This window comes from Bufo bufo, chromosome 6 (genome assembly GCF_905171765.1).
Source record: "Bufo bufo chromosome 6, aBufBuf1.1, whole genome shotgun sequence".
NCBI lineage: Eukaryota > Metazoa > Chordata > Amphibia > Anura > Bufonidae > Bufo > Bufo bufo.
This window is the reverse complement of record NC_053394.1, coordinates 4,315,601-4,333,700: the sequence shown is the minus strand read 5'-3', so window position 1 is coordinate 4,333,700 and position 18,100 is coordinate 4,315,601. Positions and strand designations below refer to the sequence as shown.

At 48.0% G+C, this 18,100-nt stretch overlaps 1 protein-coding gene across 1 annotated transcript in view; it reads left to right on the top strand.

Annotated features, from left to right (window-relative positions):
- Nucleotides 1-17,753, top strand: part of LOC121004354 (pancreatic lipase-related protein 2-like) — a 51,233-nt gene extending 33,480 nt beyond the window's left edge. The window contains exons 9-13 of the mRNA XM_040436539.1: nt 2,709-2,827; nt 5,992-6,118; nt 9,195-9,306; nt 9,444-9,611; nt 17,672-17,753. Coding sequence (XP_040292473.1) covers nt 2,709-2,827; nt 5,992-6,118; nt 9,195-9,306; nt 9,444-9,611; nt 17,672-17,753 — 608 coding nt within the window. The remainder of the gene's footprint in view (nt 1-2,708; nt 2,828-5,991; nt 6,119-9,194; nt 9,307-9,443; nt 9,612-17,671) is intronic.
- Nucleotides 17,754-18,100: the final 347 nt, after the last annotated feature.

The window sequence follows — 18,100 nt, the reverse complement described above, 5'->3', positions numbered from 1 at the left end:
ATGTAGGGTGATGTGAGGTGTAGGATAGAATGTAGGGTGACGTGAGGTGTAGGACAGAATGTAGGGGGACGTGGGGTGTAGGACAGAATGTAGGCTGATGTGAGGTGTAGGACAGAATGTAGGCTGATGTGGGGCATAGGATAGAATGTAGGGTGATGTGAGGTGTAGGACAGAATGTAGGGTGATGTGAGGTGTAGGACAGAATGTAGGGTGATGTGAGGTGTAGGACAGAATGTAGGCTAATGTGAGGTGTAGGATAGAATGTAGGGTGATGTGAGGTGTAGGATAGAATGTAGGGTGATGTGAGGTGTAGGATAGAATGTAGGGTGATGTGAGGTGTAGGACAGAATGTAGGGTGATGTGAGGTGTAGGACAGAATGTAGGGTGATGTGAGGTGTAGGACAGAATGTAGGGTGATGTGAGGTGTAGGACAGAATGTAGGCTGATGTGAGGTGTAGGATAGAATGTAGGGTGATGTGAGGTGTAGGACAGAATGTAGGGTGATGTGAGGTGTAGGACAGAACGTAGGCTGATGTGAGGTGTAGGATAGAATGTAGGGTGATGTGAGGTGTAGGATAGAATGTAGGGTGATGTGAGGTGTAGGACAGAATGTAGGGTGATGTGAGGTGTAGGACAGAATGTAGGGTGATGTGAGGTGTAGGACAGAATGTAGGGTGATGTGAGGTGTAGGACAGAATGTAGGGTGATGTGAGGTGTAGGACAGAATGTAGGGTGATGTGAGGTGTAGGACAGAATGTAGGGTGATGTGGGGTGTAGGACAGAATGTAGGGTGATGTGGGGTGTAGGACAGAATGTAGGGTGACATGGGGTGTAAAATAGGATGCAGAGTGACATGTAAGGTGTAAGATGAAATGTAGGGTGACAAGGTGTTTCATATGAGATGTAGGGTGACATGGGGTGTAAGATGGGATGCAGAGTGACATGTAAGGTGTAGGATGAAATGTAGGGTGACAAGGTGTCTCATATGAGATGTAGGGTGACGTGGGGTGTAGGATGAGATGCAAGTTGATCTGTGAGTCAAAGAGTGAAATGTTGATTTTGAGTTACGTGCAATACGGGCTGAAATCTAATATGTAATCGGGGCGTTGCTAGGTTAAAACATTCGTGCCTGGCCCCCTGATGTTTTGTCTCGGGCCCCGAATGTCCTGCCTGCCAGATAGATACAACTGTATTGCCATCCACAGGACTGCAATACAATTGAATCTAATGTGGTGGAACAGGTCATGTGACCAGTAAAACTGTCAGTGGTTGAGAAGGACCTGCGATGATGTCACCATCATGTGACCAGTAAAGGAGAGGACGGGAGTGAAGAGGAGAAGAAGCTGTGGTGATGTCTGTACATGAGGAGAGGTAAGTGAAGGGAGAGGCAGAGCAATGCTGGGAGTTGTAGTTATTTAACTGGGACTGTATGTTAGGGCTGAAGGGAGGGAAGTTATTTATGGTACATGGAACTGTGTGGGAGGTGGCTGGGGAGGGGGTCATGTTATTTACATAGGACTGTATGTTGATAGTGTCTGTAGGAGGGAGTGACGTTATTTACATAGGACTGTATGTTGTATGGGGGCTGGGGCAGGGTGATGCTATTTACATGGGACTGTACTGTGGTAGGGGATTATGTTATTTACATGGGACTGTATGTTGGAGGGGGCTGGGGCAGGGGGGTGTTATTTACATGGGACTGTATGTTAATGGCTGCTGTGGGAGGGAGTGATGTTATTTACATGGAACTGAATGTTGAGGGGGTGATGTTTACATGGGAATGCATGTTGGAGGTGTCTGGGGAGGGGGTGATATTATTTACTTGGGACTGTATGCTGAAGGTGGCTGGGGAGGAGGTGATGTTATTTACATGGGACTGTATGTTGGAGGGGGTGAAGGGAGGGGAGTGATATTACTTACATGGGACTGTATGTTGGAGGGGGTGAAGGGAGGGGAGTGATATTATTTACATGGGACTGTATGTTGGAGGGGGCAGGAGAGATGTTGTGATGTTATTTACGTGGGACTGTATGGTGGAGGGAGGAATATAACTACAGGGGACATTAGGCGTTCTTATTACTACTGGGGGCTCTATAGGAGGGTCTTATAGATCCGCCTTATTTCTACTAAGAGCACTATGGGGGCCTTATTACTACTGCGGGGTCTGTAGAGAGCTTTATTAATACTGGGGGCTCTTCTACTAATGGGGGAACTGTAGGGGGCAGTATTATTATGGGGGGCAATGATATTTCTTAAGAATAGTATTTGGGGTATTAGGGGGTCCATTGAGCAGCAGGGTAACACTGTGGGGGCTCCAGGTTGGGGGATGATAGAAATGTGAGGAATCTAAGATCTCGGTGTGTCACACTCTGCAGAGACGAGGAGCGGCTGAGAGAAGATGATGAGAAGATCTACATCGGAGGAGGCGTCACCTGGAGGCGCTGGATGTGAGAGGTGCCTGCTGCTGCTGTATAGCGAGTACAGGAAAGTGCAGTGTGTGGGGGAGGGTGGGGGGGCGACTTAGAGAACTGGGCCACATGCATTGGGGCTCGGACCTAGCAACGTCCCTGGATATAATAAAAAATTCATAGAAACTTGTGGGATGACATGGAGGACGTGTGAATACGTGCATGATATGGGGCGTCATGAAATCTGTGTGGAGAACGTCTGCGGTCGGCTGATATTGATCATTTTCACCCATATTTTAGTAATCAATGAACTCGTCTGCTGCAATCACATGAGGAGCTACCAGTATTACACCGAGAGCATCCGCAGCCCCGACGGCTTCATTGGATTCCCCAGCTCTTCCTACGATGAATATTTGGGAGTAAGTGACAAAAAAACTGAGAAATCATCAACGTCCACCTCCTCAGTGGTCGTATCTGATGGGGTCTTCACAGGGAAAACCCATATCTGCTGCTGATTGGTTGTCACCAGCTCCAGACTCCTCAGTACACACGAGGGAGATGGGGGGGCTCCTCAGTACACACAATGGGGGGGCTCCTCAGTACACACAAGGGGGGGCTCCTCAGTACACACGAGGGGGGGCTCCTCAGTACACACAAGGGAGATGGGGGGTCTCCTCAGTACACACAAGGGGGTCTCCTCAGTACACACAATGGGGGGTCTCCTCAGAACACACGAGGGGGGCTCCTCAGTACACACGAGGGAGATGGGGGGTCTCCTCAGTACACACGAGGGGGGGCTCCTCAGTACACACGAGGGAGATGGGGGGTCTCCTCAGTACACACAATGGGGGGTCTCCTCAGTACACACAAGGGGGGGCTCCTCAGTACACACAAGGGGGGGCTCCTCAGTACACACGAGGGGAGGCTCCTCAGTACACACAATGGGGGGGCTCCTCAGAACACACAAGGGGGGGCTCCTCAGTACACACAAGGGGGGGCTCCTCAGAACACACAAGGGAGGGCTCCTCAGAACACACGAGGGGGGGCTCCTCAGTACACACGAGGGGGGGCTCCTCAGTACACACAAGGGGGGGCTCCTCAGTACACACAAGGGGGGGCTCCTCAGAACACACAAGGGAGGGCTCCTCAGAACACACGAGGGGGGGCTCCTCAGTACACACGAGGGGAGGCTCCTCAGAACACACGAGGGGGGGCTCCTCAGAACACACGAGGGGGGGCTCCTCAGTACACACAAGGGGGGGCTCCTCAGAACACACAAGGGGGGACTCCTCAGAACACACAAGGGGGGGCTCCTCAGAACACACGAGAGGGGGCTCCTCAGTACACACGAGGGGGGGCTCCTCAGTACACACGAGGGAGATGGGGGGTCTCCTCAGTACACATGAGGGGGGGCTCCTCAGAACACACAAGGGGGGGCTCCTCAGAACACACGAGGGGGGGCTCCTCAGTACACACGAGGGGGGCTCCTCAGAACACACGAGGGGGGGCTCCTCAGTACACACGAGGGGGGCTCCTCAGAACACACGAGGGGGGGCTCCTCAGTACACACAAGGGGGGGCTCCTCAGAACACACAAGGGGGGGCTCCTCAGAACACACGAGAGGGGGCTCCTCAGTACACACAAGGGGGGGCTCCTCAGTACACACGAGGGGGGGCTCCTCAGTACACACGAGGGGGGGCTCCTCAGTACACACGAGGGGGGGCTCCTCAGTACACACAAGGGGGGGCTCCTCAGAACACACGAGGGGGGGCTCCTCAGTACACACAATGGGGGGCTCCTCAGTACACACAAGGGGGGGCTCCTCAGTACACACGAGGGGAGGCTCCTCAGTACACACGAGGGGGGGCTCCTCAGTACACACGAGGGGGGGCTCCTCAGTACACACAAGGGGGGGCTCCTCAGAACACACGAGGGGGGGCTCCTCAGTACACACAAGGGGGGGCTCCTCAGTACACACGAGGGGGGGCTCCTCAGTACACACGAGGGGGGGCTCCTCAGAACACATAAGGGGGGGCTCCTCAGAACACACGAGGGGGGGCTCCTCAGTACACACAAGGGGGGCTCCTCAGTACACACGAGGGGGGGCTCCTCAGTACACACGAGGGGGGCTCCTCAGTACACACGAGGGGGGCTCCTCAGTACACACGAGGGGAGGCTCCTCAGAACACACAATGGGGGGCTCCTCAGTACACACAATGGGGGGGCTCCTCAGTACACACAAAGGGGGGCTCCTCAGAACACACGAGGGGGGGCTCCTCAGTACACACAAGGGGGGGCTCCTCAGTACACACAAGGGGGGGCTCCTCAGTACACACAAGGGGGGGCTCCTCAGTACACACAAGGGGGGGCTCCTCAGTACACACAAGGGGGGGCTCCTCAGTACACACAAGGGGGGGCTCCTCAGTACACACAAGGGGGGGCTCCTCAGTACACACGAGGGGGGGCTCCTCAGTACACACGAGGGGGGCTCCTCAGTACACACGAGGGGAGGCTCCTCAGAACACACAATGGGGGGCTCCTCAGTACACACAAGGGGGGGCTCCTCAGTACACACGAGGGGAGGCTCCTCAGAACACACAATGGGGGGCTCCTCAGTACACACAAGGGGGGCTCCTCAGAACACACGAGGGGAGGCTCCTTAGTACACACAATGGGGGGCTCCTCAGTACACACAAGGGGGGGCTCCTCAGAACACATGAGGGGGGGCTCCTCAGAACACACGAGGGGGGATCCTCAGTACACACAAGGGGGGGCTCCTCAGTACACATAATGGGGGGCTCCTCAGTACACACGAGGGGAGGCTCCTCAGAACACACAATGGGGGGCTCCTCAGTACACACAAGGGGGGGCTCCTCAGTACACACGAGGGGAGGCTCCTCAGAACACACAATGGGGGGCTCCTCAGTACACACAAGGGGGGGCTCCTCAGTACACACGAGGGGAGGCTCCTCAGAACACACAATGGGGGGCTCCTCAGTACACACAAGGGGGGCTCCTCAGAACACACGAGGGGAGGCTCCTTAGTACACACAATGGGGGGCTCCTCAGTACACACAAGGGGGGGCTCCTCAGAACACATGAGGGGGGGCTCCTCAGAACACACGAGGGGGGATCCTCAGTACACACAAGGGGGGGCTCCTCAGTACACATAATGGGGGGCTCCTCAGTACACACGAGGGGGGGCTCCTCAGTACACACGAGGGGGGCTCCTCAGTACACACGAGGGGAGGCTCCTCAGAACACACAATGGGGGGCTCCTCAGTACACACAAGGGGGGGCTCCTCAGAACACACGAGGGGAGGCTCCTCAGAACACACAATGGGGGGGCTCCTCAGTACACACGAGGGGGGGCTCCTCAGTACACACGAGGGGGGGCTCCTCAGTACACACGAGGGGGGGGCTCCTCAGTACACACAATTTGGGGGCTCCTCAGTACACACAATTTGGGGGCTCCTCAGTACACATAATGGGGGGCTCCTCAGTACATGAGGGGGGGGGGGCTCCTCAGTACACATGGGGGGGCTCCTCAGTAAATTTACTGCCAGTGTCTTCATTTCCTCAGGGTGCAGGATTCCCGTGCCCCAGCGGTGGCTGCCCATGGATGGGACACTACGCCGATCAATACAGAGGAATCACATCCAACACTCAGACATTTTACCTGAACACAGGAGAAAGGAACAGCTTCTCCCGTGAGTCATTACATCCTGTCCAGCACTTCATGGGTTAATTATGAATATTTCTAACCTTAGGCATTCACTGTGACCTACAACATGACCGAAAACAAGATCAACACAGATCCCCCATAACAGTGTCATCCACAGATCCCCCATAACAGTGTCATCCACAGATCCCCCATAACAGTGTCATCCACAGATCCCCCATAACAGTGTGTCATTCACAGATCCCCCATAACAGTGTGTCATCCACAGATCCCCCATAACAGTGTCCTCCACAGATCCCCCATAACAGTGTCATCCACAGATCCCCCATAACAGTGTCCTCCACAGATCCCCCATAACAGTGTCATCCACAGATCCCCCATAACAGTGTCATCCACAGATCCCCATAACAGTGTCATCCTCAGATCCCCCATAACAGTGTCATCCACAGATCCCCATAACAGTGTCATCCTCAGATCCCCCATAACAGTGTCCTCTACAGATCCTCCATAACAGTGTCCTCCACAGATCCTCCATAACAGCGCCTTCCACAGATCCCCCATAACAGCTTCATCCACAGATCCCCCATAACAGTGTCCTCCACAGATCCCCCATAACAGCGCCATCCACAGATCCCCCATAACAGCTTCATCCACAGATCCCCCATAACAGTGTCCTCCACAGATCCCCCATAACAGTGTCATCCACAGATCCCCATAACAGTGTCATCCTCAGATCCCCCATAACAGTGTCCTCTACAGATCCTCCATAACAGTGTCCTCCACAGATCCCCCATAACAGCGCCATCCACAGATCCCCCATAACAGCTTCATCCACAGATCCCCCATAACAGTGTCCTCCACAGATCCCCCATAACAGTGTGTCATTCACAGATCCCCCATAACAGTGTGTCATTCACAGATCCCCCATAACAGTGTCATCCACAGATCCCCCATAACAGTGTCATCCTCAGATCCCCCATAACAGTGTCATCCACAGATCCCCCATAACAGAGTCCTCCACAGATCCCCCATAACAGTGTCCTCCACAGATCCCCCATAACAGTGTCATCCACAGATCCCCATAACAGTGTCCTCCACAGATCCCCCATAACAGTGTCATCCACAGATCCCCATAACAGTGTCCTCTACAGATCCTCCATAACAGCGCCATCCACAGATCCCCCATAACAGCTTCATCCACAGATCCCCCATAACAGTGTCCTCCACAGATCCCCCATAACAGCGCCATCCACAGATCCCCCATAACAGCTTCATCCACAGATCCCCCATAACAGTGTCCTCCACAGATCCCCCATAACAGTGTCATCCACAGATCCCCATAACAGTGTCATCCTCAGATCCCCCATAACAGTGTCCTCTACAGATCCCCCCTAGCAGTGTCCTCCACAGATCCCCCATAACAGTGTCCTCCACAGATCCCCCATAACAGCGCCATCCACAGATCCCCCATAACAGCTTCATCCACAGATCCCCCATAACAGTGTCCTCCACAGATCCCCCATAACAGTGTCATCCACAGATCCCCATAACAGTGTCATCCTCAGATCCCCCATAACAGTGTCCTCTACAGATCCTCCATAACAGTGTCCTCCACAGATCCCCCATAACAGCGCCATCCACAGATCCCCCATAACAGCTTCATCCACAGATCCCCCATAACAGTGTCCTCCACAGATCCCCCATAACAGTGTGTCATTCACAGATCCCCCATAACAGTGTGTCATTCACAGATCCCCCATAACAGTGTCATCCACAGATCCCCCATAACAGTGTCATCCTCAGATCCCCCATAACAGTGTCATCCACAGATCCCCCATAACAGAGTCCTCCACAGATCCCCCATCACAGTGTACTCCACAGATCCCCCATAACAGTGTCCTCCACAGATCCCCCATAACAGTGTCATCCACAGATCCCCCATAACAGTGTCCTCCACAGACCCCCATAACAGTGTCCTCCACAGATCCCCCATAACAGTGTCCTCCACAGATCCCCCATAACAGTGTCATCCACAGATCCCCCATAGCAGTTTCTATACAATAATAAATTGACTAGTGATGAGCGGGAGGTGCCATATTCGATTTCGCGATATTTTGCGAATATTCGATTGAATATTCGTCTTATATTCGTCGAAATCGAATATTCGTCTTTATTCTATTTATCTCGAATAATATGCGATTTTCTTTAAACTGTATAAGGCAACTTTCATATTGGTTGGCTAATATGTGTATTTTACGAATATTCGCTGTATTGCTATAACTTCGTTTTTTAGACTCTTACGAATATTCTAAAATACGAAGTTTTAGCAATATATCGAATATTCGTAAAATACACATAATTTAGCTAATATAGTGCTATAATCTTTTTTTATAGTCTAATTTTTTTGTCTCTTCTGAACTTCATTTTTGGAAAAAATTGACACTATTAAAAAAAATACTACAGCGCTATATTAGCTAAATTACAGTCTATATGTGTGTTTTATGAATATCCGCTATATTGCAATAACTACACATGTAGCTCATATAGCGCTGTACATAAAGAGGAATGAGAATCGTTACTGATTTATAATTTTCCTCTTTATGTAAGATAGTTTATGTTATGCGATAACTCGGCAATAAATATGCGAGTGAATCGCGTCGCACAAGGGCTGTATGCTATTGGGCTGGCTTGGTCGAATAGACGAAGATAGAGAATATAGCGCTGTATTCGACAATTCTACCAAGACGACCCATCAGTGATACTAAATTACTAATATGACTAATGGGTTCAGATGGAAAAAAAACGAATATTCGTTATAACGAATATATTTTAATATATTTGAAATATTCGCGAATTTACGAAGTTGTAATATTCGTACGAATATTTCGCTATTCGAATATTTGCGCTCATCCCTAAAATTGACCACATTGTAAAATCAACCGCCCTAGTAGTTAGAGGTTGGGGTCCGGGGGCCACTGGACGATTAACCTGTTTCCCTAGGGGCCAGTGGAAGGCTCAGCATAACTAGGTCAAGATGGGTTTCTGCCTTTGAATGTAAGAAGTGTTTCCATTCACTGACAGCCGGATTTCTGTCTGTCCGTCAGGCTGGAGATACATGGCGTCCGTCCAGACTGCGGGGAACAGCAAGATTCTGGGAAATATTGCCATATCTGTACAAGGATCTAATGGGAAGACCTCGGAATACACAATCTCCAGGTGTGTGATCACGGCATGAGCCCGCTATCCTCCGGGGTGCGCGGTGTGCTGTAGGTGGCCCAGGGCCCTGACACTTCTCTATGGGGTCCCTCATTGTCCGCATTATGCGCCATATTGACCCCTCTCCTTCTCCTCAGAGGAATCATTATGTCGGACAAGACGTACACAGATTTCATAGACGTCGAGGTCGACATCGGATCCATCTCTACGGTGACATTTGTCTGGCGCAGTAGCTTACCCAATCTCCTCCGCCGCAAGCTGGGCGCCTCGATCGTCACCCTGCATTACGGGAAGGACAGAGCAGTGTAAGTAGCCATTCAAATTGGGGTGATGACTGGGACCTCAGAAGCAAACCAGTGAGTGGAGGCATCTGGGAACTGGATTTCAGTACAATGTGGAAACTATATGGCGGTATTATGTGGGCTGTATATAATACTATAATCTAGGCACTATATGGCGGTATTATGTGGGCTGTATATAATACTATAATCTAGGCACTATATGGCAGTATAATGTGGGCTGTATATAATAGTATTATCTAGGCACTATATGGTGGTATTATGTGGGCTGTATATAATAGTATTATCTAGGCACTTTATGGCGGTATTATGTGGGCTGTATATAATAGTATTATCTAGGCACTATATGGCAGTATTATGTGGGCTGTATATAATAGTATTATCTAGGCACTATATGGTGGTATTATGTGGGCTGTATGCAGCGTACTCAAGTTGTGTGCAATAGGTGTTTCTGGGTGATGTAGTGCAATATACACTAACCTGGTACGGCTGACTCTCTGCAAGGGCAGGTGATGGTATAAAATGTTCGTGACGCCAGTGCCAATTAAACGGTGGCACGCCGTTTGCGGATAGCAGGAATAAATGAGGAACACCGTGATCTTAAAACAGAACTCCAACTTTAGTAGTTTTCATGCAGAGACAATATTGGAATCGCAGTTCCTTGGCATACAGTCCATTTTGCAATACGGTTGATGCAGGCAATTACAGATTTAGCAAGGTGATTACAGAGTGTTGAACACAGGACTTGCAGCACAGGAGCTTGCACTCTATTTCTGTCTGATCCTGGAATATAGCAATTCTTCACCAAGGCCCAATAACCTAGTTCTGGCTTTATATCCTTGGCTATGGCTTCCATAAGTACCTCCTCTGTTATTTTTAGTACCTCTTGCTTCTCTGCACTTTGCCTCTGTCTCTCAGCTGCTTCCTCAGGCTCTTTAGCTAAGATATTCCTGTTTCGGCATATGGGAATTCAGGAGGGAATCTTCTCCTGGACAGCAGGCTTCAGGCCTGGACTGGTTTCTGACATTGTCTAATCTCCAACTGTAGATTACAGACACTAGACTCCGTCTCCCTTTCACTTCCCTGACTGGGCCTTATATAGACTAGGGCTCTCTAGCTCCCTCTAGTGACTAGAAGCTGGAATGACACCCCTAGCAGGCCTGTACATGCAAGTTTCACAGTAACAGGGAAATACATGCATTACATTACATGACATTTTATAAAACTGACATATACCAACTTCTCCATAATTAGGAGGGACGACAGCACACCAAGTGACACTTTGGTAGTGACGGGTATTACAGTCCCCGTACACTACATACCCCACTGCTTTAGGCTGAGTACGACCTCGTACTCCATCATGGGTCGCCCAACTGGAATCTCTACCTGAAATAGAAAAAGAGACATGCAGGCATACATACATGTAATTCATCTGCATTTACATTTACATCAGGTCCAATTGGCAAAGGTGAAGGGTAGTGACAAGGGGCGTCGTTCTCTTCTCTCAGGATAGTGAATGGAACGGGGGCGCTGACCTGGCACAGCGTAACATTATAACCAGGATAGTCCATGACAATGAATAAGTCCATAATAGAACAGCAAAATGGATAAAACAGTATAAAAGTTCTTGGAGGCTCAAAGAACAAACATGAGTCCGTACCCAGGTTATCTTCCTATTAAATCACAGAGGCTCTCATGCGGTGGAGTCCATCTCTGGGCACATTTCCTTTTAAAAGAGTAAGAATCTCAGAGGCTCAGGTACTTTTGAGTCTGTCTCCGGGCACGGTTCCTTAGTATCAAGTTGCACAATAAAAGGACAGCAAAGACAAGTGCTGTAAGACCCCTGATCAACCTGAAAAGGGGGTGAAGGGTAAAAGGTGCAACTAAGGAACAGGCACAACTTGGCGTGGGGATAGCAAAAGCAGGCAGGAGGTCCTGGAAACAAACGTGGCCTTGTTAGCTTTGTTATTTCAGTGGTCAACACCTACCACTGAGCCGTGGACAAACTGGCAGCTGCAACAAAGGACCAGAAACATAGGACTCCTGTCCTGGAAGGGTTAACATCAAACTTCTGCAGTGAAATAAATCAAAGGCCTAGCAGGCTGATTTACAGAGGCATATTGTAATCACTTGACCCTGCTGGCAAATATGGCCTGTAGTAGTCCTCTACAGGAGGATGGGCCCACATAACAGTGTCAGGGGGCAGCTGTAGAGTAAAGGGGCCCCTAATAGGTATTGGCCCCATGGGCCTAGGGGTAAACCCTTGGGTGGACCGTACCGGTCCCGGCATGATAATTGTGGGATGAAGTGGAGTGGATACCGCCGCCTCAAGCGGTCCGGTGGGCTCTGTGCAGCAATTCACAGCAACAGGGGGTCTTCTTTGGGGCACTGGCGGAGCAGTGGCAGCAGAAGGTAGTCTACGGGTGGTGACAGGCACCCTTACCTCATCCTTCTTCGGCGGCGTCTGGATCCTGGCGGTCGCGATCTTGCGCAGCTCCCGCAACTTCTCCTCCAGCCGGACAATCTGCTCACCGATGCTCTCCGTGTCAGAGTCGCGGTCATCTGCTGGCGCCGCCGGCGCAGGTACAGTCACCGATGGCGCGGACTCGGCCTCTGCAGGTTCTGGTGATGCATCGGGTCTCCGACCCCTCCGGATGTTCTCAAAGGTATTTCGAAGTCCCTTTAGATTTTCCATCTCTTGCATGGTCTTCTCCCGACGAGGCAGCTCGGGGGACGGATAGGGGCTCACCCATTTCTCCAACACGGTTGGCTGCCAGAAGACGTTAGGCCCAATGAAGGAGCTCCGCTCCTGGAAGGCGTGATGGGCCGGCTCTGGAGAGCGTTCAGGTTCCCGCTCGCAGCCAGAGTAGTCTTCTCCTTCTTCTGCCTCCCAGTCCTCAGGTTCTCGCTTGGGACGGGTCACAGCAGTCGCATAAGGGCCTCGCAGGCTCTCGGCAGGGGTGTACTCCACTTCCTCTCCCTCACGGAGGCTGTGCTGATAAGAAGGGAGGTAGTCTCTCTTGACAGACCTTCTATTCACATATAGGTCTCTGCCAGTCAGATAGTCTTGGATGAACCCATAGCCACGGGTTTTGTCAAAGGACACCACCACTCCCTTTCTCCTTTCCAGGCGGGGTTGGGTGTTGGTGTGTCGCTCATGAATTGTCTTGGTCAATTCTTCATAGTAGATCTTGGTCTTGGTATTCCGCTTTATAGCGACCTCCCGAATCTCCGCCATTAGTGAGGACCATTTGAAAGAGGGCTGAAAGAAGTCTCTCCACGAGCCATAGCAGGGCTCTGGTTCTTTCTCCCTTGGGCGGCAGGCGGGTTTCTCCGGTCCCGGAGAGTAGGCCGGTGGAGCCTCCTCTGGCTCTACACCAATATCAGACATCTTTGTAATCTCAGGTGCGGACGTTGCAGCAACGCTCTGTTCACTTTCCAACATGCTCGATCCTTCTCTGGAGAGCGATAGGGTCGCGTCAATTAAAGCAGCCAGCTCCTCCCATTGCACTGGGAGGCCGCCCCCCAGGTATTCCAGTATATGGAAGGCGGTGTCCATGCTGGCAGACATGCAAATGTCCAGATAAGCAGTGGCGCCTGACCTTGAACTCCTTCCCGCTCTTTTCTCAGAAAGGCGCCAATTTTTCCCGCCTTTTCGGGATGAAGGTGACGCAGCAGTAAATTCAGCAAGCTCAGCGGCCATCTTTAGCAAAACGCTGTCAATTCACTGACAGCAAGCAGGATTGTAAAAAGTCCACAAAACCACACTCCGATGTGGCGATTTGCTTCCTCTTGGTAGCGCAACACTGCACGGCGCTTTTTAGAGGTTTTTGGTACACTTTGGGTATAATTTTCAGTCCACAAAGTCCACTTGAATAAAACAGGCAAATTGTCACTTTGGTCACAGGGCAACTGTATAAGGCACAAAGTTCACGCTTCTTGCACTAGAAAGCGTGCGTATCCTGTTCGTGACGCCAAAAGAGAGGTGCAGCGTACTCAAGTTGTGTGCAATAGGTGTTTCTGGGTGATGTAGTGCAATATACACTAACCTGGTACGGCTGACTCTCTGCAAGGGCAGGTGATGGTATAGATAGTTCGTGACGCCAGTGCCAAGTAAACGGTGGCACGCCGTTTGCGGATGGCAGGAATAAATGAGGAACACCGTGATCTTAAAACAGAACTCCAACTTTAGTAGGCTTCATAGAGACAATAATGGAATCGCAGTTCCTTGGCATACAGTCGATTTTGCAATACGGTTGATGCAGGCAATTACAGATTGAGCAAGGTGATTACAGAGTGTTGAACACAGGACTTGCAGTACAGGAGCTTGCACTCTATCTCTGACTGATCCTGGAATATAGCAATTCTTCTCCAAGGCCCAATAACCTGACTCTGGCTTTATATCCTTGGTTTTAGCTTTATAGAGTACCTCCTCTGTTATTTTTAGTACCTCTTGCTTCTCTGCACTTTGCCTCGGTCTCTCTCAGCTTCTTCCTCAGGCTCTTTAGCTAAGATATTCCTGTTTCGGCATATGGGAATTCAGGAGGGAATCTTCTCCTGGACAGCAGGCTTCAGGCCTGGACTGGTTTCTGACATTGTCTAATCTCCAACTGTAGATTACAGACACTAGACTCCGTCTCCCTTTCACTTCCCTGACTGGGCCTTATATAGACTAGGGCTCCCTAGCTCCCTCTAATGACTAGAAGCTGGAATGACACCCCTAGCAGGCCTGTACATGCAAGTTTCACAGTAACAGGGAAATACATGCATTACATTATATGACATTTTATAAAACTGACATATACCAACTTCCCATAATTAGGAGGGACGACAGCACACCAAGTGACCCTTTGGTAGTGACGGGTATTACAGTCCCCGTACACTACATGTATATAATAGTATTATCTAGGCACTTTATGGTGGTATTATGTGGGCTGTATATAATAGTATTATCTAGGCACTATATGGCGGTATTATGTGGGCTGTATATAATAGTATTATCTAGGCACTATATGGCGGTATTATGTGGGCTGTATATAATACTATAATCTAGGCACTATATGGTGGTATTATGTGGGCTGTATATAATAGTATTATCTAGGCACTATATGGCAGTATAATGTGGGCTGTATATAATACTATAATCTAGGCACTATATGGTGGTATTATGTGGGCTGTATATAATAGTATTATCTAGGCACTTTATGGCGGTATTATGTGGGCTGTATATAATAGTATTATCTAGGCACTATATGGTGGTATTATGTGGGCTGTATATAATAGTATTATCTAGGCACTATATGGTGGTATTATGTGGGCTGTATATAATAGTATTATCTAGGCACTATATGGTGGTATTATGTGGGCTGTATATAATAGTATTATCTAGGCACTATATGGTGGTATTATTTGGGCTGTATATAATAGTATCATCTAGGCACTATATGGCGGTATTATGTGGGCTGTATATAATAGTATTATCTAGGCACTATATGGCGGTATTATGTGGGCTGTATATAATAGTATTATCTAGGCACTTTATGGCGGTATTATGTGGGCTGTATATAATAGTATTATCTAGACACTATATGGCAGTATTATGTGGGCTGTATATAATAGTATTATCTAGGCACTTTATGGTGGTATTATGTGGGCTGTATATAATAGTATTATCTAGGCACTATATGGTGGTATTATGTGGGCTGTATATAATAGTATTATCTAGGCACTATATGGTGGTATTATGTGGGCTGTATATAATAGTATTATCTAGGCACTATATGGCAGTATTATGTGGGCTGTATATAATAGTATTATCTAGGCACTATATGGCAGTATTATGTGGGCTGTATATAATAGTATTATCTAGACACTATATGGCAGTATTATGTGGGCTGTATATAATAGTATTATCTAGGCACTTTATGGCAGTATTATGTGGGCTGTATATAATAGTATTATCTAGGCCAGGGCTGGCCAACCTGAGGCTCTCCAGCTGTTGCAAAACTACAACTCCCAGCATGCCTAGACTGCTTACAGCTATCAGCTTACAGCAGGGCATGGTGGGAAATGTCGTTTTACAACAGCTGGAGAGCCGCAGGTTGGCCAGCCCTGATCTAGGCACTATATGGCAGTATTATGTGGGCTGTATATGATAGTATTATCTAGGCACTATATGGCAGTATTATGTGGGCTGTATATAATAGTATTATCTAGGCACTATATGGTGGTATTATGTGGGCTGTATATAATAGTATTATCTAGGCACTATATGGTGGTATTATGTGGGCTGTATATAATAGTATTATCTAGACACTATATGGCAGTATTATGTGGGCTGTATATAATAGTATTATCTAGGCACTATATGGTGGTATTATGTGGGCTGTATATAATAGTATTATCTAGGCACTATATGGCGGTATTATGTGGGCTGTATATAATAGTATTATCTAGGCACTATATGGTGGTATTATGTGGGCTGTATATAATAGTATTATCTAGGCACTATATGGCGGTATTATGTGGGCTGTATATAATAGTATTATCTAGGCACTATATGGCGGTATTATGTGGGCTGTATATAATAGTATTATCTAGGTACTATATGGTGGTATTATGTGGGCTGTATATAATAGTATTATCTAGGCACTATATGGTGGTATTATGTGGGCTGTATATAATAGTATTATCTAGGCACTATATGGCGGTATTATGTGGGCTGTATATAATAGTATTATCTAGGCACTATATGGCGGTATTATGTGGGCTGTATATAATAGTATTATCTAGGTACTATATGGTGGTATTATGTGGGCTGTATATAATAGTATTATCTAGGCACTATATGGCGGTATTATGTGGGCTGTATATAATAGTATTATCTAGACACTATATGGCGGTATTATGTGGGCTGTATATAATAGTATTATCTAGGCACTATATGGTGGTATTATGTGGGCTGTATATAATAGTATTATCTAGGCACTATATGGCGGTATTATGTGGGCTGTATATAATAGTATTATCTAGGCACTATATGGTGGTATTATGTGGGCTGTATATAATAGTATTATCTAGGCACTATATGGCAGTATTATGTGGGCTGTATATAATAGTATTATCTAGGCACTATATGGCAGTATTATGTGGGCTGTATATAATAGTATTATCTAGACACTATATGGCAGTATTATGTGGGCTGTATATAATAGTATTATCTAGGCACTATATGGTGGTATTATGTGGGCTGTATATAATAGTATTATCTAGGCACTATATGGCGGTATTATGTGGGCTGTATATAATAGTATTATCTAGGCACTATATGGTGGTATTATGTGGGCTGTATATAATAGTATTATCTAGGCACTATATGGCGGTATTATGTGGGCTGTATATAATAGTATTATCTAGGCACTATATGGCGGTATTATGTGGGCTGTATATAATAGTATTATCTAGGCACTATATGGCGGTATTATGTGGGCTGTATATAATAGTATTATCTAGGCACTATATGGTGGTATTATGTGGGCTGTATATAATAGTATTATCTAGGCACTATATGGCAGTATTATGTGGGCTGTATATAATAGTATTATCTAGGCACTATATGGCAGTATTATGTGGGCTGTATATAATAGTATTATCTAGGCACTATATGGTGGTATTATGTGGGCTGTATATAATAGTATTATCTAGGCACTATATGGTGGTATTATGTGGGCTGTATATAATAGTATTATCTAGACACTATATGGCGGTATTATGTGGGCTGTATATAATAGTATTATCTAGGCACTATATGGTGGTATTATGTGGGCTGTATATAATAGTATTATCTAGGCACTATATGGTGGTATTATGTGGGCTGTATATAATAGTATTATCTAGACACTATATGGCGGTATTATGTGGGCTGTATATAATAGTATTATCTAGGCACTATATGGCGGTATTATGTGGACTGTGGAGTACAATACTTTGCATCAAGGTCTGCTCATTCTGCCTATGGTGTCTACACATCTTGCACTTCACAAATGACCCCCGTTCTCTCCTTCCAGGACATCTTTCTGCGACAGCGAGACAGTGCTGGACACCGTGTTCCAGACTCTCAGACCCTGCGGCTCTACTTTGCCTGTGTAGAGATACATACAGAGTAGGGTTGTCTGCAGGAGACACCTACAGAACGGAAGACAAACTCAGCTCTGCTACATACACTATATGGAGAAAAGTCCTGGACCCCTTCACTTTCCACCTTTCCCACTACATTAATATGCGGTTATCCTCCTTTGCTCTTCTGGGAAGACTTTCTACAAGATTTTAGAGCAGGGGTCGGCAACCTCCGGCACTCCAGCTGTTGTGAAACTACAACTCCCAGCATGCATACTTGCTCTGCTCTTCTAGGAACTCACATGGAAAGTTATCCCATAGCCACAGGATGAGATGGGTGGGACGTCCACCGATCACGAGAACAGGGGCCGGATACCCCA